This window comes from Pseudopodoces humilis, chromosome 9, assembly GCF_049639895.1.
Source record: "Pseudopodoces humilis isolate 2021_Gansu_Grassland_sample_001 chromosome 9, ASM4963989v1, whole genome shotgun sequence".
NCBI lineage: Eukaryota > Metazoa > Chordata > Aves > Passeriformes > Paridae > Pseudopodoces > Pseudopodoces humilis.
Genome location: NC_142208.1, coordinates 28944455 through 28972090, shown reverse-complemented (window position 1 = coordinate 28972090; position 27636 = coordinate 28944455). Strand labels below are relative to the sequence as shown.

Genomic DNA, 27636 nt, shown 5'->3' with positions numbered 1-27636 from the left:
GTAACTTAATAAATTTATAGCCATTGCCATACATGGCTCATAAACCATTAAAACCTCCCAAGTTGACAATCTCTTCTTTCTTCTGTAACTAAGCCTAGAGAATCTTCCAAACAAGTATTAAACATTTCTGTACCATTAGGTTTCCTCACTATCTTGACTAAATCTCTAGAAATCACAAGCCTTATTTTTCCCCAAGAATATTTGACTTTTAGACACCTGTGTGGGGTCTCCCTCTTTTGCAGTTTGTTGCCATTCTCAGGAAAAGCTCCACAAAAGTACCACGAGATGCAGCTCCATTTTGGGGTTTGTGTACATGTTTTACACATTAAATTACTTAAAGCAAATGTAAAAAAGAATACAGCCTACTAAGCCAAAAGTAAAAACAGAGAGTACATTAAAGAGGTGTTCTATTAAAGTAAGATTGCATAATTAAGACTATATCATAGTGTAGGGCAATTGCTTAATATTAATATTATCTAACTGGTGGGTCATTGATTTATAAATTTTCTATTCTTACTAATGCTTAGTTTCGTATTTGTGAATTTTTGTGTTATATAGGATGATGAAAGCAACCTTAATTTGAAATTTTAGTTTTCTGCAAGTCATATTATCTGGTCATAAATGACAGCTCTGAATTCTTACATTTTGTTGAGGCAAAGTAAATGGAAGAGATTTTACAACAAATTAAAATATATATATACAATAATAAATAATGCAATCCACAATTGACATGACACACCATAGAAAAATTACATTATATAATTGCTGATTTCCCTAAAAATATGCATCTCATTGAAAAAAGTCAGAAGTGCAAGTTCAATAAATCTCCAAGTTGGTTCAGTGCAATCGAACTGGAGACATCAGTATTAAATAATTTAAGAAGTCATTAAATTAATGAGACACAGTAACAACCATTAAGTAAGAATTAGGAGTTAAATGTCCAAAAATTCTTTTTTCCTTAAGTCCTTTTAATGTACATCACTGGCAGCAACAAAGTCATTTTCCTCACACACAAAAATGTACTTCAGCTGCATCCTCAGTGAGGCTGCCCTGGAGAGATGCAATTTTATGACTAATTTGCTTTTGACCTCTGTGTTGAAATAGCTGATGACGCTGACAATTGTTGGTAATTATAGTTCTAAGAAAATAGTTAAAACTAGGAAAATTTATGAAAAGGGTGCCTTTATTACAATCTGGATCTAGTATAAAATACTTCATCTAGTTTTAAACACACTAGTTACAATCTACTCACATTGCTTTTCAGAGGAGAAATTTACACTTTAAAGAAAAACTTGGGCTTGCATTCTAGCTAAACCTTTCTTTTCACAAGATGAATGTCAAAGCTATTTTTTCTTTTCTTTTTATATATATGTTATTTGCAATTTTATTTATAACGACAGTTCAGTTAAACGAAGAATCTGATGAAAATAAAATTGTATTCCAATCAAAATAAATACTATGACAGCTTATTTGAAACCTATTGATTTCAAAGTGACCAGTCACAAATATAAACATTTTCTATACTGCCTGATGAATACTAATCTTAAAGTTTTGAACAAACAGAAAATGAGAAGGAATTTAAAATTTTTATCAGCAGCACAATTTCCCAGAGGCACTACAAGGAGGATGGATATGGACTACAAGGAAAAATAAGTGTATGCCTGAATAAAGATGAATGGTTCAGCCAACTATTCATCAATGTGGCAGAATAATCTCCAACTGCATGGTATAAACTATCTATTTATATTTTTATCCTAACTGAAAACTATTCAGTAGGCTTACATAGACTTAGTCTAATTCTATCTTGTTTCAAGGACATCAAATGATTGTTGTGTAATGAATAAACTGTTAATAGAATTCATTACAGAAAATATTCTATGGAAATGGAAACAAAATCTTAGGAACAAAACCTCCAGCCAAAACAGATCAAAAAGAAATTTCACATCAATTGAAATTTTAATTCTATGGCTTCTGTAGTATTTGCTCTTAAACTCATAAAGTATAGGGAATGTTAAACTGAAGTGGAACTTAAGTAAATTCTTGGTAAGAACATAAAATGAATTTTATCCATCAAGAATAAATATTAAAAACAGCAGTTTAGACAAGCAATATATTTATCTATTACAATTTCACTGGTGGCAGAAATTATGCATTGCACTGAAGGGTTAAAAATCCACTTATCAATATATAGACTAAGTAATGAAATTTCTGTATAATGGAATGTCATTCTATTGTTTCCAGAAACGTACTAGAAGCTTCTTTGTTCAGGAAGTAGTATTAGATGATGCTGAAAGTTTCTTTGGTTGTAACTGAAAATATGCAACACTGTTCACTGGGATTTATATTTCATTTCATTATTCTAAAACTTAAAAAAAACCCTCTATATATATGCATAGACAGCAGAGAGAATAAACTGACAAAGAAAGAAGACGTAAGCAAACACAGCTGCGTCTACCCATAAAAGTACTGATCCTACAGAAGCTCCAGCTTCCAAAATTATCAGCAGTAGAACATTTCCTGGAAAAGTAACTTTAGCACAATTACACTATTTATTCTTAAAAAACCAAACAAAACAGAACAAAAACCACCAAAGTTTTCAAGCTGTCTTTCAAGTTTTATTATCGACTGTAAATGACTTCTGGAGGCTGTCAAAGTCCCCAGTGTGCTTTTCATTTGCCTGCAGTCCTCCAGTGCTGCTTCCACACTGCTGTTAGGGTTGGAGGATTTGCACTCAGGAGGCTGCACCAGCACAGCTTTCACTGTCTTATAGCACCTGATAGCTTCCTTACTCTGCAATGAACTCAAAAATTAAGATACTATAATCAGACTGGTGTGGCTTAAATTGACACTTCAGAGATTCTCTTTAAGGCTACACAAGCATATTTTCTATTCCCTCTGAGTGTCTAAAAGGTCAGCTGGAAGCACAGCTCAGGTTTTGGCAGCCCCCCATTCTGAAATTCAGCTGGACTTGGCAAGCGCAGGAGGAAGTTTTGTGTCCATCAGTCTTCTGTGGATAATTTCTCCCCAGTTCCACTCTTTGATGGATACAGAAGGCAGAAGAAAGCAAGAGCTGAAGAAAATTCATATACTTTGATTTCTAAATGTAGAGGGATATGGTAGATAAAAACTTACCTACAAATAAATGACAATTTTGGCTAAACTACTTGCTCTGCATTTCACGTGTCAGCCTACACTTGTGTTCAGTGGACAGACAAACTCTACATTTAGGAAATATTTTGTAAAAGCCGAGTTTTCCTTGAAAATACTATTTGCATTACTTAGAACAATTACGTTATTTTGATGTGCTTAAAATCTTATTTCATGTATAAGAAAGAATGGAAGCAAACCTTACCTGGACATTGGATAAAAGACCACTCATAATTTTTTTCTTTTGGGCAAAGAGTAGCATCAAGCACCATTTCATTGGAGTGGACACTGACAGGCTTCATTGGGCCTCTGGAGGAGCCTTCCAAGCACTGTCCTTTGCCAGTGTTACTGGGATCATTGCACCATCCACATCCTGGCTGTTCCAAACACTGCCCACAGGTCCTCAGCCCAGAACAGTTTTGAGCTTTAGTAAATAGAATACAATATAAATGCATTGTTTTTTAAGATGTTTAGATTTTACAACAGGAGATGGAGCATTTCTTTTTCCTCGTGCAAATTAAAAAACAAAAAAATCAGTAATACTGGTAAGACTATCTCAAGTTTTCATTAAAAGCTGGACTTCCTTGAAGATCACAAAACACACAGCAGGTGGTTCTTACACCACAATAGAAACTAAAATCAACAAAGGTAATGTGGCAAAACAAGAATATTGCACATCTTTATTAGACACACAATAGATATTCTTTACTTATTCTTAGCATAGGATGCACTTATTACTAATTTCACTGAGATAAACACCCCTTCCAACAGAAAAATTCTAGAGTTCAATACAAGGTCAATAAACCAAGTAAGAGTGATAATATCTATAAAAAAAACACAGTATCATTCAAATTCAAACCAAAAATTATTTTGGGCACAAAGCAGTCCTGGATGTCACCTGAGTATTTGCCTACAAATATGACTTAGTCTTCTAACATACAGCTTTTGAAACAGGCTAGCAAACCACACATCAAGCCACAAGTCATAATTCAGACCCATTTAAATTAACTATATCTTAAGGTTCTCATCAGTTAATCAGGTTTCATTTTTTAAGTTGGATTCTAAAATACAAGTCTCCCTTTAGATCTTTTATACTCTGTTCTTTAAAATCATTAAACAGTCTCCCTCATATTTCAAATCTGTTTAGAACCAAATAAAATTCCTATTCTGAAGTTACTGTCATTTTTTATTAATAAGAAATTAACATTTTAGTAACTCCAAGAAAACCATTAAAGTTCCCAAGTTCTTTAAGATTTTTTGATACATCTTAGGTTTTTTAATTACTGCTGTAACACTGGATCAAATTAACGTCAGGCTCATTCAAACATTGATCACTGTGGGTCCCTGTCTCTCCTCACATTAACTTTATAGGCTTTCTAAATTAAATTTTAAAAGTACACATGAACGTAAGCCCCTGCTGTGAAGCCAGAATTAGCTAAGTTTCTTTTGAAAAATAAGAAATTTAAAGATTCATAGAGTTATTTTGAAGGACAGTCAAATAGCTTCTACCTGAGGGTAACCTCTCAATTTGGCTCAGCTGCAGCCAGGACACTGCATCCTAACAATGTTCACAGTCACCTGGGATCCTCTGGTCCACAAAAGAAATACAAAGCAGAATGATTTCACTGCTAAGTAAATTAACTGAGAGCAGAATAAAGCTAGCTCCTCCGACTTCAGCAGCTATTAAAATTGTTTAAAAGTAATGAAAGCTGTAAAAAGAAAGAATACTGCACAGTCTAAAACTCCCTGCAGATATCAGGAAAACAAGTAGTGAAGAGTCTGAGTGAGTCAAAAGGATTTTAACAGCACAGAAAGCTGAAGCAAGAGCTCCTCAAAAGACTTGGAAGAATCCAAACAGGAGGAAATGTTTCAAGTTTCCCAAATATGGAAAAAAACAGGGATAGGAAAAGGCCAACTGTTGTTGCAAATTGTCAAACGTGAAAAGTCAGTCTTAAACCATAGAGCTGAAGCTGAATGATACAAATTTGGGCTCTTGAATATGTTAGAAGATCAGCAGAAAAATTCAGACCATCATTCTGCACTGGCTGGCTTGCCCTTTCAGAGATGCACTCTAAACAATCCACACAAATCTCCTGCTGCTATTTATACTCATGCTGCTATTTATAAAGCCCTGAAGTATCAGCTGCACTATCTTTACAGAGGCTAAAACAGGACCAAAAGTGAAAACCCTCAGCTATTATCTGTAGTGGCATTCAGCTGAAAAACTGAAGAGAGCTGAGAAGCAATTGTTGATGGAAGAAGGGGATATTCAAGCAGCAATTTTGGTTTTTTTGAAATTCTAGAAGTGGCCCAAGATTGTTCAACTGTCAGCTATTCAATCAAAAGTCATAAAGGATGGAAGATGTAGGGAAGAGTGGAAATGCAAGTTTTTGGCAAGTAGGTATTAAAATGACAATATGTCACCAATAAAACAGCATTCCTCATCTTTAATTCCAAGTTATGAAAATAAATGTGAAGTTCTCAGGAGTTTTTTTGTATTTTAAATCATATGTACTTGTCTGAATTTTTTTATTTGTTCAGAGCAAAACATCCAAATGCTCAGAAATTACTCATTCAAAATAAAAAATAATTTTTTAAAAACAAGGAGGATTTTTTAAAGGTATAGTTCCAGTCTGTTCTTCAAGTATCCCTTGATAAGGGAATCTACTTAATAATTCATTACTTCAGCAGCAATAATGATATATCTACCTAATAAAATTTTCAAGTCATTTAGACTAAAATAATATCTGAACCATGCTTCATTTGGACATGCATTTTCTTGTTTAAATGCAAAATATCTGATGCTATAAAACTGGGAAAACTGCTTACAGCTACAGAATCTCTTTTTTTTCCTAATTTGTAGAATGGAAAGAACATTTTCATACAAAATTGCCTTTACATAATGTTGAACTGGTATATAGCAAATCCTTTTTGCCTTATTTAATATAAACTTTTACAGACCTGACAAAAATGACAATCAAATTAAAAACAATTTCTTATGTTTCCCAAATAAATTGAATCACTGGATGTGCAAACACTACACAAAGAGAAAAACTGAATTGAAAGTTCAGGCTGACATAATATCTGCTAGTTCAAAAATGTAAACATCATTTATGTGGTATTCTGTCAATTTTATCTCCAGATTTTCAATCTATTTATGTTCTGCCACAACTCGCTATCAATATTTTATAACTTACAAAATTGATTCCTATACAGGAGAGGAAAATAAAAAAGTTCTGTGAATGGTTATGAGAGAGAAACCTTTATATAACTACAGAATTATTATTCCAAGCAGTGACAAGAGATTAAGTGTTCCTATTACCTATTACACTGAACCTGGGCACTAGAACCTGGATTAATACCTGAAATTTACTAATTTAGCCAAAAAGTTTACCAGAAAAGTTCAACATGGTCCTGATTCATTACATTCTATGATTGTTAAGGATGAAGAAGGAACCTCAATAAGAGGAATATGGGCTCTTGGCCAATTTAGCCTGAAGGAAAAGCTTTCCTATGCGTTATTTCCCTTTAACCAGGATATGCAGTGGCCTGGTACCTACAGCTCTCTTTTTCTCTCTTGAGATTATAATTTATCAGTGGTTCCTTTTCAGATACATCAAGAGCTTGTTTTACTTAGTATTTTCCTGAGGCTTAGATGAAAGCAAGTAACTGCCTTTTGTGTTCTTTGGGGTTTTTTAAATTTGTATCCCTAGCCTATCAAATGGAATCATGATCTAATTATGATCCTGAAAGCAAGTTGTTTGTTGTTGTCAAGATCATTAATCCTGTCAGAAGATATCCACAAATACAAGATTCCAGAGGTTTTGATATCAAAAGACCCTTATGGAGAGAGAAAGGAAATCAAAAGTATCCAGAAAAACCCTCTCAGAGTAGGGCAATAAGGGGAGTCCAAAAGTACACTTCAGAAATCCTGAAAAATTCTAAGAACCAGTCTTCTGAACGATGGTGACTGAGGAACTGTCCTAAATAAACCTCAACTAAGACAATAATCTAAGGCAGATCACTCCAGCATCTACATCAGTCATGGCACCAATAAATCCTGGAACTGCTGGAACTGCACGAGGCTGACTCTGGTCACTCCCAGCTTGGGAAGGAGCAGCTGTGCCTGATACACTGAAAAGTACTTGGAGGAGATTGCTCCTTCTCCTGAAGAGACCTTGCATCAAGCTCTGAGAAATGCACTTCCAAAGGGGACTTCCAGGGAGTAACTTTGTTCCTTGACGAAGAAATCACTTGCCTCTTGTTGTCAAAGGATGAAATGGGAACCTTGAACATTAATGCAGCCTGACCCAGTCTGATCACACAGGACAGAAGTTTTCTGTACCTCCTCTCCCTGCCTGATGGCCTAATAGCATTCCTTCTACTTCCACAGAGAGGATGAACAATCTGCAAGAGTTAATTATTAGGGATCAAGGGTTAACAATCCCCATCTGCAAGGGAGAAGAATCTAAGAAAGATCATTTGTTTTGCATTTGTGCTACAGTATTCTCAAGACTACTACTATCATCATTAAAACTTTGTGTTTATCTTTCCATGTTAGGAAAATGGCATACCCTTAATCTGAAAAAGACAAATCAGAACATTGAAACCTTTAAAAAATCAGCACACATCCTTTTCTTAGTAACTTGATATTGTGTAAGTCTAATTTCTACATATTGGTTATCTAATTTTAACAGTATCTTGTTCCAGCTCATGGCAACTGTTTCTCACAATAACACTGATCATACAAACAATCACGGTAATATTTCTTTATCTGAAAGGAATATATACTTTTCATGGTTTCAAAAGACTAAATACATTTCATAATCAAAGAACTGCCAGCATTTTATCTGTCTAAGAAGTGCATACTCAGCACTGACTTCTCATTTTAAGTAGCTATATAAGGTCATTCACTGGAAAATCTTTTCATCTCTAGTAAATGTGCCAAATCCCTCCAGCTCTTTTGAGTGACAAATAAATCTAACAACACATTTAGTGAGATGAACATTCACTAAGATACTCACGGGAGCAGGTGGCAGTTTGCCACTCCAGACACTGCCCATATGGGAAGGAGATGATGTAGGCATTGGAGTCCACACATCGTTTGGTGCTGCTGCACCACATACATTCCATGCCATTGCTGGTGCAGTTGGAACAGGTTGTCCTCAGGGAGCACGGCTTTTTGCAGGGCCTGGCATTCTGGTTGGGACTGACTGGAAAAGGATCACAAATATTTCATCATTTTGAACACAATTCAATCTTTTTTTCCTTTCACCATTTGTTCCATTAGAAAAATCCATGTTGAAGCGGTTGCTTCCTTAATTAGCTGTAAATATTTTGATCCAAAGTTATGTTTCTGTATATATTTTACAAAATCTAATACGCAAAACTGAGCATGACTCATATGACAGCTCACAGAATCTATTTTAATGTATGTTAACTTGAAAAGTCAAGTGACTGTTTGCCACAGTAAACTTTATACACAAAAAATCCTAAAAGACAGAAACCAGAATTTTGGACTTGTCAGTCTTTTACAATTTTAAGATATTCACTAATGTTCAGCAACAACCAGAAAGAACACACTGCATTGCTGAATATCTCCACATGTGGTTACAACTACTGTTACCGTTCACTATTATTGATTTAGAGGCAAACTATAAGATTTCTGGTGTAATGCAAAATACGCCATGTGAATTTATTCTGAAATAAAATATTTTCTACATTAGGAATATTAATATATTACAGCTATTTCCAAAAAACTAAAAAAAAAAATCTCTTTTTGTAATTATTTAATCCAAATTGTCCCCAAACCCCTCTTAGGCAAATGAAAGCCCAAAGAGCTTGTTATTCAGCGCAGCATCAGTTCCTGGGAGTAAGAGGCTCCTTACCGACGGGTTTTTCACACACAAGGCCGTCTGCCATGGCAGTGCAGGGATTTGCCTTCAGCCCTGCCACCTCTGCTCTCTCCAGGTAGGCACAGAAGCCAGAGTCGTTGGGCTCTCCAGGGAGCCACTGCAGGGTGGTGTTTGTGAAAGGGGACATGTCATCCCAGCCCCAGTAGGAGATGTTGATCTTGCGCAAACCCACCCAGGGTGAAATTTTCTATGGATGGAAATGAAACAAATGGCAGAGAATTGTTTCAAATGCTTTTTGTCCTCATAAAACGTTTCAAAAAATAGCTCAGCAGCAACAACTTCACATTATCAGAATTCAGCGTGTTCTTATCTCACTTTATCATCTCCTCAACCACTGTCCACAGTTTTTATATTAATTGTTCTATCTTGCTGAACATCCCCAAAAACCCCAACAAAAACTCCACTCCCTATATGCTTCTCTTCCACTAAAAAACTGCATTCTGTTCAAAGATAATTATGATTTCTATTACTGGATACAGGTCATAATGAAATTGTTTGCTTTTTTTCCCAGTGGCTACTGTATCATTACTAATTGCTAGGCCACTGTGGATAATGAAATACATGAAAATTAACAGCAGTTCAGAGAAGTCAAAGTTCAGGATAAGTATTCCATCCTCTAAAGTCCATAGTGCTGATACCGATCAACTTTAGGCAATTCAAAGACAGAGATAAAAGTGGCACATTTACATTTCCAATGCTGTTAAATACACATTGAATATACTTTGATTATTGATTTATAATTTATAAAACATAGCCTATAAAAAACTAAAAGCACAAATTTTTAAAACATATTTAGAATGTATCAGTAAAACTACATCACAAATTCTACTGATTTTTATCATTCCACCTTTACACACTTACAAAGTGAAAAAGTAGATTTTAAGGAAAAAAGGCACTTGTTCCAGGATAAATTACATGCCCTACTTGCCACCATTAGTGTAAAAATCTAAAGACACTCAAACCAAATACATTTCCTCATGTAATCTCTGTGCAGGCAGTTTTCATTAAGCCCAGTTTAACACACAGAAGAGAGATACAGAGAGACAACGGGGCTGTGACAGGTACACGGTGGCAGGTGGATGCCAGAATACCAAACCCAGCTCCCTGCCCAGGCAGAGGATTGTCAGCTCTAAAATAGAGATATTGAGCTGATTGTGAATTAGGTTCACAACTGATTTCATTTACAAGGTAAGTAAAGGGTGTTTACAAGGTAAGTAGAATACTGTAATGCACCTAAAGGGAACCTGCCATGGTTAAAGATATATGTATTCCACAAGTGAACAAAGAATTACTGCCATTCTCTATCACTGATCTTTCACCTTTGATCTCATATTTTCTCTGGCCACTCAGGTTTAACCCATAGCTGAAAAGAAAATCTTCCAGTACTCTTAATTCTACACACAGAGAATTCCTTCTTTTTTCCCCTTGTTAGAGCAAATTGAAATATGAAGGATTATTAATTTTGTTTCAAAAATACCAGTGGTAAATACCTTTTCAAAGAATCAGTAGGTAGATAATCAGTATTCCTGACCTCTCTAAAATGTACTCCCTATGCTCTCTTCTGCTTCTGTACTCTCAGTTAAGATCATGATCTAACAAAAATTGCTTTACCTACTAACACTTAGGGACACAAGAACAATCTTAAATAAACCAGAAAATAACTAAGAAACGTTCCATTCCACAAGCAGTAATGTGTTCTGGGAGACTCTTGAACAGCAACAAGAACATTCAGCAAAATTACCACTGCCCACTTTGTGTTTTACTTCTGTATTTACTTGCTAACTCCACTGCTACCCCAGGTGAGCAACTTTCCAGGTGTCTGTGAGGACTCATGTTCTGGATACGAGAAAGAACATTATACAAGCAGTAAAAGTGGAACTTGGGCATCTGGAAAATGGTAGATAATACATCTGTTGTTATCTGTTGTTTTATTTGTTGTTTAGTTGACTAGATTCCTGTTTGTGTACATGGTCCACATGGACCAGAAAATCTTAGATACCTACACAGCTCCCTGTAGATGCTAAGTGTGCACACCAAGCACATAGAGAATAATGTCAGGGGCTTAGGCAGGATGAACTGCTGACAAACACACACATAAACCAACCCTACATGCCTAATTTGGGATTCAGGGATTCCAGCCAAGAAAATCTTTAACGTATTACCAACTGTTTTAATTGCACTGCCAAATAATTTGGCCTCAGCATCAGTATATAAAAACAGGGATCCTATTCCAGCTATGGTGAAAAAGTATGTGAGCCAATAATGAAAACTGAGAGTGCAGCAGTGATATTTGGAAATAAATTCTTCCATTTGAGTAGGAGACTGTCTTGGAACCCCTTTAATGATGACGAAGTCCCAGAGAGAATCATGAAAGCCAAAGCAGCCAGAGGAGATAAAAGCAGCATCCCTGAAACAAAAGGCTTCCAGCAAAAGCAACACATATCCCAGTCATAATCATTCTTAATAGCTGGACTATCTGGACAGCTTATAGTCATCATGTCAGGCATCTCAAATTCCATATGTACCATCTCTGGCTCTTTGCTAGGACAAACCATCAAAATACAGACCCAAATGCTGATGAGCACATTATCAAGGTCACACCATCGAAGCAGTGACCTTGCAGGCCCACTCAAGCCTCTTTGGCCATACTGTCAGGATGCCAAGCACAGATTATCCAAGTGAAGCCTCCCAAATGCTCCACTGATGTGCTTAACATGCATATTCAATTATGTGGCATCAATTCCATCATGTGGTGGGCCACAGGTGAAGACTGCTGGCAATAGCAGAGAGTGTGTGTGGATATCAACAAAGTTTATCACCAAAAATGATTGCCACTGCACTACACAGAAGCCAACAGGAAAAAGCAAATCACAACAAGTGCATTCAGGAAATTCCACATGAGACCTCTGCAGCCACCAGGGCTCTGTGGCTATCAAACTAATTTCTTTAAAAAAAGCAAAAAAAAAAAAGGCATCAATCTAGTATAAATTATCTCTCAAACTGATGAAAGGTTTAGTCAGAACAGCTGGGAATCTCAAGGTATTTGAAACAACCAGGGTACTTCAAATGTGTGAGCTGAAAATGCAATCCAGTTTCTTCTTCAGACTTAAGAAATAATGGGACTTGAACATCCTTCACTTGAACTCTATGGTTGTTCCATTTAATGCAAAATTAATGTAGAAAACTGATTCCTTTACTTTGAATATCTTGCCAAAGATGCTTCTGAAGAGGATCAGACAGGAGGGAAATGAGACTGCCAGTTCTCTGGAACCAGAACTTGCTGATTCAAGATTCCAGCTCCCAGGCCTCTTGAAAAACTTTTTTAACAAACCAGATGAGTGAAAAATACAGTGTAAATCATCTCATTTATTGGAAGTTCAGGTGACCTTTACTCAACATATAAGTGGGAAGAACATTACTCCTCAGAGAGTTCTGAAGACTTGTTCTTTCTTCCTATATATGCATATCTATAAATACTCCTTTGATACATTGTGTACAATTCATTTTAAAACAACATCAACAACAATTCAACAAGCTCACATAAGAGCATCCTAGGCAAGTTTAAAAATCAGTTAAAAAAAAATTTAAAAAAAAACCAAAACCAAAGTAATGCAATACACAGCAGGTGCTCACATCCATTTGGGGAAAATTTGTTATGAGCCTTACTAATGTTGCAATGGATAACATAAGCAAATATATATTAAGAAGTATTGTATAGTTTTATCCCACTACACTATTTAAAATTTGGAATCACCCCTAGAATATGTTTGTCCTCTCATCCACATCACTCTAGGCTATTTTTTAGAATCCACAGCCCATCTTAGAAACTTTATATTTGTGCTTGAAATATATCTAGTCAACAGGTTTACCTGCTTTCACAGAACCATCTTTTATAACAATAAAAATAAGTCACCAAAAAACCTTTTTTAAATGAGAGATCAACCTTTAAGTTAGGAAATATTTCAGAATTATTAAATTCTGAGAAAAATTGCTGGGTAAGGCTTTATTTTCATCTGACAAGAGGAACAAAATTGTGATCATACAATGCATACCAACAGAACATCATTCTGTAATCTCATCTACAGTCCTATTAAGCTGAACATAAGGCCAAACTTTAGCCAAAACAGGAATCTATAAAACACTGATCACTAATAACTTCAAAAATATGCTCTTCTTTTATTCTGAATCAGGAAATTTTAATTTGCTTTTTAAACAGTAATTATGGAACTATGTTAGAAAAGAAAATTGTGTAACCTTAACTGGAAAGCTGATAGTTGGTGTTAAATCCACTGTTTACTCAGAGAAATTAAATCAGATTAAATTGCTTTGATATCTAAAGCGAAAGGGATCATTTCTACTCATGACACATTTTTTCAGGTACTACTGCTGAATCAGCACTAAGCTAATGAGGGCTGAATAATTTGCAGATGAGTGAAGTGAGCAAGACTACCTTTACTGAATAGCCAATTACCACAGAGGCCCAAAAATCTCCCCTGCTTCTTAATTATGCAAATTACTGGGGAAGTATATATCTCATTCAACAAAAAAAAAAAAAAAACAAACAAACTATCTCCACCTTTATTTAAATTATTTTTATTTTCAACTTGTCCTGAAAGTTTATAATATGCTAATGTCTCATTTAAACAAAATTCAACAAACTTCTCAGGAATTGTTTTAACTCCTTGATTTGTTGCTCTAGGATGAAAGATACAATTAAACTTTGATAATACTGCAGCTTCTCAGTGCCCATATCTCCACAACATCCACAATTTGGAGAAAGGTTTGCAGCTAATTTGACTCTCTTCTGCACCATTCTGAACAAAAAAACTGTTTCCTGAAAACAGCAGCCCTGTGAAGAGAAATAATGTGTTCTATGCAGACACAATGCTGGGTTTTCCATTCCTTAACTGCATCAATTCTGTTTATGCCGGATACCAGCACATTCCATATTTTGTAAATATTTACCCAGTGACTGGCACATTTTAAGCAGTAGAAGCAAGATTTATGAGTTTTAAGTGTCTCTGGACCATATTAGACAAATATGATGCAATCTGGATGCAATTAATAGCAGGAGCCATGCATTAGGTCATGAGAACCACCAATTCTACTCTTTTTAAACTTTTCTATAGTCCAAGTGGTTAAAAAAAATGTACAATCTGGCAAAGTGAAAAAAATATAATTTCCATCTACAGAGATTATAGCTAGCATTCCAGTGGGATTTTGGTCTCTTCTTGGAATTTCTTCTTTATAGAGGACAATTTTAAGAGGAAACTTGCATTCTTGGGCATCCAAAGTGAGTTGAGCTCCCCTAATCCTGAATGCAAGAAGACAGTTAAACTAGAGGTGAGCTAATGGACAGTCAATGCAACAACTGCAAAATAGAGACAATGTGCTAAAATAATCTATTAGATTTCTAAAACCACAATAGGAAAGTGGAACTGGTAGAAACTGTTCTAAAGGGAGTAATTCAGAAACCAAGAGTAGATGTCAACTTCACCACAATCACACACATTATAAAACCACAGAAACACAGAGCCCTCAGAGAGTACTTTGAGCTAACAAGGAATAACATTGCTATGCAAAGCTCACTAATTAACTGCAACCTACACTCAAGTGTAATTTATAAAAAGATGCTTAGCCTTGTGAGCAGTGAGTCAAAGGAAAAGTTGCAAACAGTTTATATAATGAAAGGCATTGTGGAAAACTATTCTCTTCTTTCTTTGTGCTTACTACACCAAAACTAAATCTTCTCAGAATTTATTGCATGCTAACAAGAAAATTATTATTTTTAGTTAAATCCCACAGCTGCAAGCAAACTCCCAGGAGAGCTAATTGCACTTTTAAATTAATATACAACATTTGAATATTAGCAGGAACAGTAAATTAACCTCATATTGCTGTTTAATCCATTTTTCAGAGAAATTCAAATCTTTCCTTTCATAATATTTTGCTTACCAGGTCAATAAAAGCACATAAGAAAAAAATATTAAGTGTCATTCTTCTTGAGTGTGGGAATCTGCAGGCTATCCATTGTGCTTATTTTGGCATTCTCTGACAGAATTTAATTTATTTTTCATGAACAATACAAACTAGACTTTAAACTGTTGGAAATAATTTTAAAATATGTCTGAAAATTCAAGAGTGTCTTGAGTTCATACCACACAGATCTTTGTTTTGTCCCTTTCTTTAGTACCAAATGAACCTTCTCCTCATCCTTTAAAAAGAGGCAACATATCGATCTCCAGTTTAGTACTGGGATTAGGAGAAATTATTTATACACAGTGAGGTCTGGATAGGGCACAGGGAAAATGGCACCTCCTTCCCTGTGAAGATTTCCAAAGCATCAATGTATTATTCTAAACTTAATAAAGAAATTGTCCTAAACTTGTCCCAGAAGAAGGACTTGATGTAGAACAATCTATAAAATCACATGATGTTTCCATTAACAAGACAGAATGCTGAAGGCCTTCCAGGCTGTAGAGTTACTGATTTACAGGCTGTTTATTTGACAGTTTCTAAAGTACACAACAACTACCTAAGTTACTCTTCTTTTCTCAGCATAAGAATACCAAATAACAAAGAGATAAAGTCAGAATCATATTCTTATTTCCAAATGCTGCTCTGAGACATTCATTAATCCTGATAAGTTTTTTTGTTTTCAGGTGAAACTGAAACCTTTTTTTCTTTCCCAGGCTAAAGATTTTAAAGCCTTCAACATTAACCACCCAAGTCAAACTCTGCTGCAGATAATAGAGATTAAAACCATGGTGTTCACCTTACAGCAGCTCTGAGTCCATTTGTGAACTCCCCACCAGCACCTGTTATAGAAACAAGCCATCTAAAATGAAATCTCACTCTTTAAATCATTATGATTGCAGTTTGAGAGGGAAAGGCAGGCAAAAGAAGATCAAGGAGTTTCTAAAGAGCCTCTGTCACACCTGATAACACATTTGGGATGTATCACACTGAGTAAATGTAGCTGGACAGATAGATAGGAATGAAAAAAATTATTTTTTTTTACTTAGTGCCACTGAAAACACCAGGATAATTCATGGCAGAATTTCATTAGAGGCTGTGACAGCTGAATGATTGTTTAATCCAAGATAGATTTTTCAAAAGTGTATACATTTGTCTACAACCGCTTAAACTGTATTTGAGGTATCTCAAATTTACATCACCACATTGGCTCAGGATGTACTTCATTTAAATAAAGATATGCTTAGCAGGATGTCATCTTGCAGAAGTTCTAAGCTCTGAGATGTAAGAAAAATCTTGCTTCCAAACACTAAAAAAAGCTATTTCTCATCTACACCTCAAGCCAGTCAGGCAAAATCAGTCACATCAATAGCGTATCACACATTATTAGATTGGAAAGCATCCTATGCAGTATTTTAATAGGAATCAGGGGAAAGGAAAGCAAAAAGGAAAAAAGTGGTAAAATAAATAACCAGAGCAATCATGCTGCCAATATCGTTTTGTTGTTGTTTTTGTTTCAATTACATTTTCAACATTAACTCATAACCTATGTTTGAAACTGCATTTTGCTGTAGAATGCTAAGAAGGATAACAGAATATTTCTGTCCACAATATATGTCCCTAACCTCCTGCTCTCTGAATCAGTAATAACATAAAGGCAATTCTTAACTGCTATTTCCTTTGAATGATCTCAATTCATCTTCACCATAACAACTTTGTAAATCACAGACTAGCTTGATATAAGCTTTAATTATTATCCACAATTATCTTTCATTTTCCTGTAACTGTAAAATCCTAAACTACTTAAGAATTTGAGGATTTTATACTGACAAAGTGCTGCATGTTCTACAAAACTAAATACACATTCCCAAAAATGTCCCTTTCAAAGAACAACTGATTTGTTTGTAAAAATCAGAATCATATTCTGCAAAGACATCCCATCTGAGTGTACACTGCTGGGTTTCATATTTCTGAGTATTCTTACATTTCATATACTTAAACCAGTGATGTTTAAACACAGCAATAAGCATTTGAATATTTAACTGCTGAAAAATTGAACCTGACCACCCAGGGACAAGTAATTTCTCTTCCCTTCTCTTGTCCCACAGTTAACAATATATGGATTGTTAATATGGATCATTTTTTTCTAAGGAATACTCTGGTGGTAGCTTGCTGCATTTGCCAGAGGCATGGAAGAGTTTTCAGCTCTCTCTCCCCCCACCATTATTAGAGAAAGCTAATTAGCTCCAGCTAATTCCAGCACTGCTGTGCAGGGAATTGCTACATGTTTTACATACTAGTGCAGCTTCCCTGTGACCCTTTGATCCCACAAAGCAGTTACAGAGGAAACTGGCTTTTCTGGAGAAGTTACATCTGTACTGGTGCATGGGGTTATGCTGGACGCTGCCCTTGCCTCTGCTGAATTTCAGGATTAACTCTATCCCAGCTAAAACCAGGACACAAAATCAGTGTTCCAACCATTCTCTTGAGCAAATACTCTCTGCCAAGTAAATAGTAACTTTTAGCATTTAAATCTGGAAAGGGGAAATCTTGGAAGCTGCTGTGTGATTTGTTTTAAATATGAGATTTCCTTAATATCTTACACGTGACTTGTACCAGTCTTTAGCAGCATTTAACACATTTCTTTGAAGACAAAAACTGTCTTCTCTTTGGACAAAACCCTAGAAGGGATTTCTCAAAGCAAATTTGTTTCACATAAACATCAATTACAGCTCCTCAAGTTACCTGAAGTGTATACTTCTGTATTTCATCCAGAACAAATTCTACTTCTTTTGAGGTTGTTAATGAGGCAAGATTTCCACTCAAATTGTAGCAATACAGTTTGGCATTGTCGTAGCTTTCCCGACTGGAATTGATGTGGAGGCAGGCATCTCCAATGTGATTCCATCTTTCTCCACACAGGTGAGCTGGTGCAAAAAGCATACAATTAAAGCTGATTTGAAAAGAACTTTTAAAAAACCCAAAGGAGTCTGAATTTTATCTTCCTGAGATCATAAATCAAAATACATCCCACACTCAATTTCCCTTTTCACATCACATAAATTCTAAAATACCAAGTATCATTGTATAAAATAGTGTATTGTTACGGAAAGAAAATTCCAGGAACTTAAAAAATAATTCCATGATAAATGCTAAGTTTCAGCATAATGTTTTTATGCCCCTATTTCTTCCTTGTATTCAGAACTGAGCACAACTAAATATTAAGATTAGATTATGTACATAAATAATAGTTTTAACAACTTCTTTTACTTAAATGCTATTTAAATTTAAAAATATAACAACTGTCCTGGAATTAAGAAATCACAACTTTACACCATCCTTGTTTTATCATATCTTTACATTTATATTTGCCTAAATACTAATGCAATCCAAATGATAGAAAATTCAGATAACATCTCAGAAAATATTTCTCTTTGACATTTTACAGGATTACTCAGACTCAGATAACTATTAAAAGATAAGTAAGAGCAACAGTTATAGTAAATCTACAAAGATTACATAAATACAGTTTTGAACTGCAGAGACTAAATTAAGTTATTTCATGAATCATCTCTGCAAAAAAAAGTGTTCATTAACTTCATCTGGACATAAGATCAAATGGAAAAGGTTCTGACATCTAACTGCATACATGTAGCTATGAATGCAAATTACAAAATAAATACTATTTCAGAATGTTAACAGTCACCTTCTGAGAATATTTCATATGAGCATTTTAATATTCATTGCTTTCATAGTAGTACCAACATTAGACAATCAAGAAACTAGATCTTGGGCCCTATCTGCACAGGAAAATTGAAGCATAATTGAATTTAAAGTTTTACAGTAAAACCCCAGCTAGAAAAAGCACCAATGTCAGTGTACACACCAGAGTAATATGGCCATTCAGCTCTGCACTCAGGGCTCATCACTGCCCTGTGCAGTGCATCACTGTGCCTTCACTAATGGCATTATCTCCCCCAAAACGAGTAAAGGTAGCACTGATCCCCCAGTCAGGGCTGTAATCACATCTGCCTTCACCTGGACAGGCACAGACAGGCAAGAGGAGCGAGCACAAATCCACGTCTGCTCATGAACAAACAATCTCTGGCAAGGAAGAGGAGATTGACTTGGTTTTGAAAGCAGCTGTGGCGTTCTCTTACCAGGTAGTGCCTGGCACTCCTGCTGCCGCTGGTCCCACTGGCAGTTCAGGTGCAGGGAGCAGCTCTTGCAGCTCGTCAGTTTATTGCAGATCTGCTCATTCCTCACGTGACACTTCGTGTAGTTTTTAACTGACTGTAAAAATAGACAAAGCAGCACCTCAAGCATACCTCTATTAAAAAACCAGAAGTCAAAACTGAAATAAAGAGCAGGTGGACCCTCCCAGATAGTTGTGGCCACCTAAAAGCTAGGCTGAATTTAAGCTCCTTATCTAGAATCCTTTGTCAGATGCAGAATGCAACACTGGAGCACAAATCACCCCACTTGTTCTACACAGCTATGAGACTCAAATTGAAGAGGCCAATTCCCTGTACAGAGAGCAGGAAGAGTTTAAAAAACTAAACTCAATATTCATTTCTTAGATAGTTTAGGGTTATACTTTCACTAAATTATTTCATCCTATGCAGGTTGAAGCAAGAAAAATAGTCAAACAGAACATAAAAATGGCACAAGGTGCAAAATAATTACATTTTTAATTACTGAAGGTGCAAGAATATGCTCCACACATGACAAAACCGGGGACAATTTTATTCCTTTGGTACCTTAGTATGCAAGAAAAGCAGTAAACACTGAAGGAAACCTGGGGGCTTTTATTTGGTTTGGTCGGTGTTTGTTGTTTTTTTCCTGAAAACTGAGGTCTTCCAAGTTAGATATTTTGAATACAAATCCTTCTTCCCACTGCATAGTGCTTTTAATTAAGGCATTGTATCGATATTTTATTTAATGAACTGCCCTAAATCTTCAGCCAATTCATCAGCTTACCTATAAGGCTCTCTCTATCAACTTAATTTCAAGGTAATAATTAAAAGGAAGTCCTAATGCAAGACAGCTTTATACTCACAGAACAGTTGAGACTGGAAGGGACCTATGGGAGTCCCTGTTGTCAAACCCTAATAAGTCTTGTCTTTCTTAAACAACAAAAGATTAAATTAATACATGGCAGCAAAAATGGATTGCACTTGGATAGCAAATGCATGATTTATTGACAATGTTGGTTGCTTTCCTTTCTAATCGTCTCCTGGAGTATGATTAAACAACTTATAAAGAGACTGTATGACAATAAGTTACACAGTGGTTGGTATGGAATATGGCAGTGATAGAGCAGGGAGGAGAAAAGCTGTCTCCTTTTATTTCTGTATTTTTAAAGGCCTGAAATAATGCATTTGTGAAAGTGAATTCACAATCTCACACAGAACCAGCTTCATTCCTGCTGAATAACACTACTGTTGAGGCATTTCATTTTATTTTTTTCCCTTTATTGGATAAGATGCCTACGAGTAAGTTTATTTCAAGTGGTCCTTACTTTTTTCTGTTCAATAGGAAAGGCTGTTGTAAAGCAAACAGGACCAGAGAAGGTCTGGGTGCAGGCAGGTACACCACAACACAAAACAGCCAAAGGCAATGCCAGCAAGTGTGTCTATCTAGACCAAAAATGCATACAACAGTAAAGCACAAAAAACCAGATCTCTGGTACAAACCCACATTTATTTTCACTCAGTCATGAAACATATTCACAAAACTGCCTGAGAGATGCTTTAAAATTAATTTTAGAGCACAAGTAACCACCATCTGCTCATTTACAATAGCTCAACTAATACTCACTTTTAACACTTCATTTTGACATACCCTTCAGCATTCATATTTCTTTTTTAAATTATATACTCTTCAGTGGTATTACATACAGATTACAATTTTCCACCTAAGCTGAGATATTTGTTCTATTACTTTCTAATCATGAAGCTTGTTGTGTTCTGGTTATTTAATGTTTAAAATAAAATTCAAAGTACTAGTGACTGTTCTATAATAATGTTCTTTGTTGTATTCCCTTATTCCCAGCATTTATTTCCCTTAAATCCAATTTAAACACTGCTTGCCTGAAAATCTCATTAGTTCAATGTAGATGTGAATCCAATAGGTAATTCATATTAACACAATATTAAGGTTATAACTTAAACTACCAAACCCAATGAAATTCAGAAAGATGACAGTCCATCTGTTACAAAACTTTCATATTGCTGTAGGATATTTATAATGTTTACACACCAAAGCATGAGTAAATCATGTTATATATAAAGCCTGCCTCATGTCTGATCTACTTAGATTTTTTTTAAGCACTGATCCTCATATAGTAGTATAAGTTTTAAGTACTGATCCTGATATAGTAGTATATAGACAGACTTACGAACTGCAGTGATTTTCTGAATATTTATTGGAGCATGAAAAATACTACAACAGTTTATTTTAGAATTTCCGAAATTGCTATTAAATTATGTACCTCTCTTGTCCTCCTGAATTTTTCAGGTTAACAGTATAACCTTGTCTAGTTTGCCTAATATTAATGTAAATTATTAATTTATAGATTTCCTATTATTTTCCTCAAGCTACTCCAAAAACTTGCTGCTGGGTACTTCTTACTCATAAATTTTCTTTATTTCCTCCAAGATAAATTTGATTCAATTCATATTTCCTTCTACTGCTTTACATATTTCCTCTTGTCTATTCTTTGAATTCCTCAAATGTAGGAGGATTGCCATGATTACTATTATTGGTATTAGTGTGTCATCCAAGAACTCTCATTGTGAAAGAAGGAGCTTTCTGGAAGCAATACAAACATTACAAAAAAACAAGGATTCTTATCTTTAAGGCACTGTGCAAAAATATTTAATGATGTCTGACTATAGGTCTCTTAGAAGCCTCCTCTAGTATCCCATTTCCTCAGTAATGTATCCTCAGTATGTAATGTAATGTATTCCTCAGTAAAGTATTTCCTCAGTAGTATCCCTTTCTCATCCCCTTCATGGATTTGACAATGTTTGTTTTATGTTGCCACACTCAGATAAAGAACACTGTTAAATCACACACCAATCTGGGCTGTATTTAGGTAACTGTCATCAACTGAGGCTTTATTGTGTTGCACGTGTGGAGACCAACACACAAGAAATTCAGAGACTGCTCCTGGCAGTAAGAGCGCGGCTGGTTTCAGTCAGAGAGGAAACACATCCCTCTTGTAGGAAAATGCCCCCCTTGGAGCTTCTGAAGACAACATTACCAAAAATGCAATAGTGGGTGGAAGGAGAAATAAAACAATTCAGCTGTGCCTCAACATACTAAGGCTCTCTTTAAGGCTACTTCATCAATTCTTTTTATCTCTTTAGAAATTGAACAGAATTGACCAAGTAAATTTTTTTACCGGGAAATTCAATCTCTCTCTGTTCTTTCTCAGTAAAGTAAACTTCATTTTGAATGACATTTTGTAAAGGTGCAGCAATCTAAAATGAAATTAATCTCTCCCACAAAGTCTTTTCTTTTTTTTCTCCCTTTTTTTTGTAAAGAATTGTTTACATTACAAATTATAGTCAATGTTTTGCACAACAGGATCGGCAGTAAGGGGGAGTATAATTTTCATAGGAAGCAAGATAAAGCCTTTTATGCAGAGACATAGAGAGTGAATACAGTTTCATAAACATATTAAGCAGATCCAGATTAACCAAGCCTCTGCTTGCAATGACATCAGATATGAGTATTGTCTATATGATCTATACCTTGATGATGCATGGGTCTGCACAGTAGGGGAATACAGTGTCCTGTTATGTGCTGGCTCACATCAGAGGGTGAGCACAGACAGGTGTATCATCAATGCATTAGCACTACTCATGAAATCCATCTGTCCAACTAGAGTTATTTCAGGGAAATGTTCGTATTTTACAAGCCTTCCAATCAGCAGAGTAGCCACTGCTTTGCAGATGAAATTTGCTCTATGACCATGAGGCAATGCCAAACTGGTTGACAGCACATCTTTAGTAAACTGGCCAGTTTCCATGAGCAGATTCTAAAGCATTATTGTCTGACTCACCTGGAGTCCTATGAGCTAAGTGATAAATCAAGGCCTTTGTACAGCTGCAAAGGCTCCTAAGTCTACAAGTTTGTTATCCCATATTACCATCAGAGTGCTGTCACAACATTTTCGTTTGTGGGCCTAGTCCAGAAGTAGCAGTCTATGAAAATGGATAATGAGCCTGATCAATTTCTTTTTCCACATGCTACCATTCTGTCGATGCTATTTTGGTAGGCTTATATCGAAGCTGCAAAATTCTGCCTCCATCATCTCACAGCCAGTAGACTAATTTTGCAACAGGCACCTTACATTTATGACAGCACCTCTTTCCAGAAATCATTTTGATGAATTTTTGCTACCCCGTTCTTCAGTAACTACACTAACAGCCTTTCCTATCCACTTCAAACTCTGACTAAAAGACAGGAAATTATACAGAGCAGACTGCGTAGTTTGCTAATTAAGCTGACAATCTTAGTCATGAAAGGTTGTCAAAGAAGGACACTGAACCAAGCAGCTTGTGCTAAAATACCTAGTGCTCCACATTTATTAGGGATCATTTATTAGGAATGAAGATGGTCTGCTCCTTAGCAACTATTCCTTGCTCAGGAGCTGAAAACCATGGTTAGCAAATTAGCACCTAATAAAGAACGATGTGTCAGGAAAAGAAGGGCCCTTGAAGATCACAAAGGAAACTAACCATTAGTGCCTGGAATGTGAAATCCCTCTGACAGACTTGTAACTGTGGCTACTGATGAATTTGTGTCTGCATTGCTTTTATTAGTAGTGACTAGCTACAAATGCCAGTGATTAGAGCTGGCTGTGCTCACTCTGAACAGGAAAGACTTGAGTCACAGTCAATCCAACTCGCACCTTAATTTGTCTGGAGATCAAGATTGATTTGCATCAGGTTCAAGCCAGAGAGCAAGATACTTTTACTAATGAAAGCGCAAAGAAAGGATTTTGAACTCAAGTACAGCCAGGTGTCTGTGGACGGCTGAAAAGTGTGAGGCTAAATTTATAAAGCTGAAATACTATTATAAGCTTGACAAAAATCAAATAAAAAGCAAGAGATGCAGCAGCTGATGAACAACAACATAAAGTATAAAACTTTTTGGCACTAGGCAATATTAAAAAGAAGAAACTATAAACTTGCATGAATCTATGTGATCTGATTGCTTGTACTTAAAAAGATCAGAACCAAATCATCACAAGCCAGTGGACCTCACGGTTACAGAAGCTCATATTCCTTTAATGAGATGACTCCATGACAAAGAAAACCATTTCTATGATGATCAATGATCAGAAGGGCATGACTAATGAGACTGGCCTGGTCCTGTTTGAAAGGGAAAAAGCCAAACAGTACCCTTGATGGGATTCCATGGTTTCTGCCTGTCTACTGTACACCACATATGCATGAAATCCAAGTTAATAATAACTCCTTGATTTTTCAAATGTCATTAATTAGGGGATAACAGTATTAAGAAATACACAGTAGGCAGTACAACCCTGAAGAATACTTGTTTTACCCTGAAATAGATTCTTTTGCTGCAGTCCAGCTCTGCCTTCTGCAACATTTTTAGTTCAAAAACCTGGCAAACAAGTCCATGTCAAAAACAAGCAGCTACTACTCTACTAAACCTAGAAAAGGAAAAGTACTGATGACATACTCAGACTTGTGAGGACTCACCATGCTACAGTTACTGTTTGCTGAAATGCACTTCTTGTCGTCGCACCACTGGCAGCCGTTGGTGTTGGCGGTGCAGCTGGCGCAATCCGCGTAGCGGTAACATCTGTCGTCGGCAGCAGCTGCCACACAAATCAAACACAAACGTCCCACAGAAGGAGAATTACGACACATTTTAAACACTTCCTCAGAGCTTTTTCTGTTGCATCCTTCATTTGAACTCTAGCCATTCATAAGGGTTTAAGTTACTGTAGGAAATTAATTCTATTCGGTTAATAGGATTTACTCTGTTAAAAATTCCTTTATTTTTTTTATAGTTGAAGGTTCATAATTCTCATATCAACTAAGGGAATATTCACTGATTTACAGCAATGCAAAAATTAAGAGTATGAAGATCTTTTTTCAATTATTTTTTCTTCACTCCTTTAACATGGAAGAAAGGTTCTCTTCAAATGTAGGCTTCTATAAATATTAGATGGCTATGCAAAAAGATGAGATAAAAGTAGTAAATGAAGCAATCTAAGATATTAGCAACATGTGTACATTTTAAATCTTATTAAATTAATTTATGAACCTAAGAATGACTGGTAAGTTAACACTCTGTCCTTCATCTACAAAAAGTATCTGAAAAAGAGTCAATGTTATATTCTTAATAATGCAACATGGACTAAAATTTAGGTTATGTAAAATCATTTAGGACACAAATTATTACTTCTGTTGAATGTGGCAAAGGTTTTAAAAGTCACCATGCTGCAAAATAGGAGAATTTGTACCATCTCTTACACTGATTACTGTATTTCATCATGTTTGGTTTGGCTCCTTTAGTTTCAGGTTCATGCAAGCTTAAAAGATTCTCTTGCCAGGGAAGTCTTGTCATCCAAGAATCGATCTTTTGAAAACCACTAAAATTTCTGTGTATCCTTTGGTATTGACCATCAGCTGTTTCTCAGATGATACTCTCAACCAGGTAACAACTGAGTCAAATAATGTAAAAGAATATATGAAAAATTGACTTTTGGCAAAAAATTACCACCTGAAACTGGACGAATTTGATAGCAGTGAAACAGTGCTGGTCACATAACTTCTTCTGGAACTGCAATTATATAGAGCCCATCTCTTCCAAGCCGAGTTGTGCTTTATTTCCACTGCAGCACCTGTACTTTAGAAACTGCTTTTTTTATTTTCCTTCAGCCTTTCTGTGCTTTGTTCTGTTTGGGTTTTATAAACACCTGTTGCTATGATCAGTTTTTTATAGGATCCACTTCTATCTGTATTACATTTGAATTTAACGCCATAAGATTTTTTTCTTTTTCTATATAGATGAAACTTTCTAAATTGTAGATCTCTAGAAGCTCTGAAATGGTTCAAAAGGCATTTTCCAGAAAAGTGTACCTGGATAATGTTTTTGTTATATCATGTACCTTTTTTTCTGAGTTTGTGATTTTATAGCCAGTCTAGAAACAAGTAAAAGCTATCAGAAAAATAAAATGTCTTGAAGTGTTGATTAATAGCAGTGCTAGTAACTTTTCAATGAACATTAAACACAGACTGGCAGTTTAATTGTATGGCAGTTTGTACACACAGCACACAGACAAAGTTTGGGAAGCAATTTTACACTGTGCTGAGAGGAAAGATGCACAGAAAAAATAGTAGGTGCATGTAGCAGGGATAAATATTCTGTTCGTGTGACATATAAGAACAACACTTTCACAAACAATTTATTTGTGACAAGCCAAAATGCTTATGAATAGGTTGGAACAGTTATTCATAACAGTAAATTGCTGTTTCATACAATACAGCCTTCACAATGCCACAGAGAAATTCATATGACAAACTTGAACCCATCTGACATACTGCAAAGGGCTTGTTTGCCTCAGGTTTTTTCCCAGCTGTGCCTGTACTATATTCTTCTGTACAAATGTTCCTTTTTCACAAGCAATCTGCTTGAAGCAGTGATGCTTTCCTCTTTTATTGGTACACAGAGGTATGGGAGTGCCATATGCCCATAACACCAGGTATCACTTGCAGCGTCCATCTGTGCTCTGACTGCTGCTCTGCTCTCCCTTAGCACCTTAAATTTGTGCCCTTTTGCATCTACTTCTCTGCATGTAAAATACAAAAGAATTCCACAACTGAACGATTTTTTAAAAATAGTCTATATATCACTTGCGCTGGGTATTCTCAGGGGGGAACACTCTTAACATTCCAGACACTATTTCCATGTGATTACTTCTTTGGGGGTTGCCCACCCCCATCTCCTACATTGTATTACAAACCTGACTCTAATTCACTTACCTGTTTTCTTGGGACATTTTGCTCTAAGGATATTATTAGCATGTGCAGATTCCCAAGATTCACAATGTTTCTTGTTCCACAGGCACCTTATTCCTGGACGAGCATTTTTGCACAGCTCTTCATCTCTGAATGCTTCACAGTTGGGAGGTTTGTACACAAGGATGTCATTCAATAGAACACTTGAAAAACCCCCAAATATATACATGGATCTATTGGGAAAAAGCAAGGAAAGTCAATGGTTATTGTAGGCACATTTTCTTATATTCTTCTGGTATACAATTAAAAACCCACATAGTATTATTAAAAAAAAAATCTTATTCTTTCTCTAATAAACACTCTATCAGTGGTTCCTTTATTGATTACTTTTTCAATTTATTTCTCCATGGAAGTTGACAGTAACAAAAAAAATTGCTGAAAGCTCCCTGTGCTGTATGTCTTATGGAGTGGCATATCCCAATTGTCTGAAAAAAAACCAAAGAGCTTTGGAAGAATGCACTCATTTTTGAAGTTAAATATTGAGAACAGAGCATAAAATATTTGCCTTCAGAAAACAAGAACATTCTTTT

General features: G+C 35.7%; 1 protein-coding gene across 3 annotated transcripts in view; it reads right to left on the bottom strand.

Moving 5' to 3' along the window:
• ATRNL1 (attractin like 1) overlaps positions 1 to 27636 on the bottom strand; it is a 429854-nt gene that overhangs the window by 314281 nt on the left and 87937 nt on the right. For all 3 annotated transcript variants that reach the window (XM_005520769.3, XM_088059554.1, XM_088059555.1), the window contains exons 12-18: positions 27071 to 27279; positions 24779 to 24897; positions 19199 to 19331; positions 17784 to 17965; positions 9036 to 9249; positions 8172 to 8360; positions 3353 to 3571 (exon numbers count right to left, since the gene is read on the bottom strand). In XM_005520769.3, the coding sequence (XP_005520826.1) occupies positions 3353 to 3571; positions 8172 to 8360; positions 9036 to 9249; positions 17784 to 17965; positions 19199 to 19331; positions 24779 to 24897; positions 27071 to 27279 (1265 nt within the window). The remainder of the gene's footprint in view (positions 1 to 3352; positions 3572 to 8171; positions 8361 to 9035; positions 9250 to 17783; positions 17966 to 19198; positions 19332 to 24778; positions 24898 to 27070; positions 27280 to 27636) is intronic.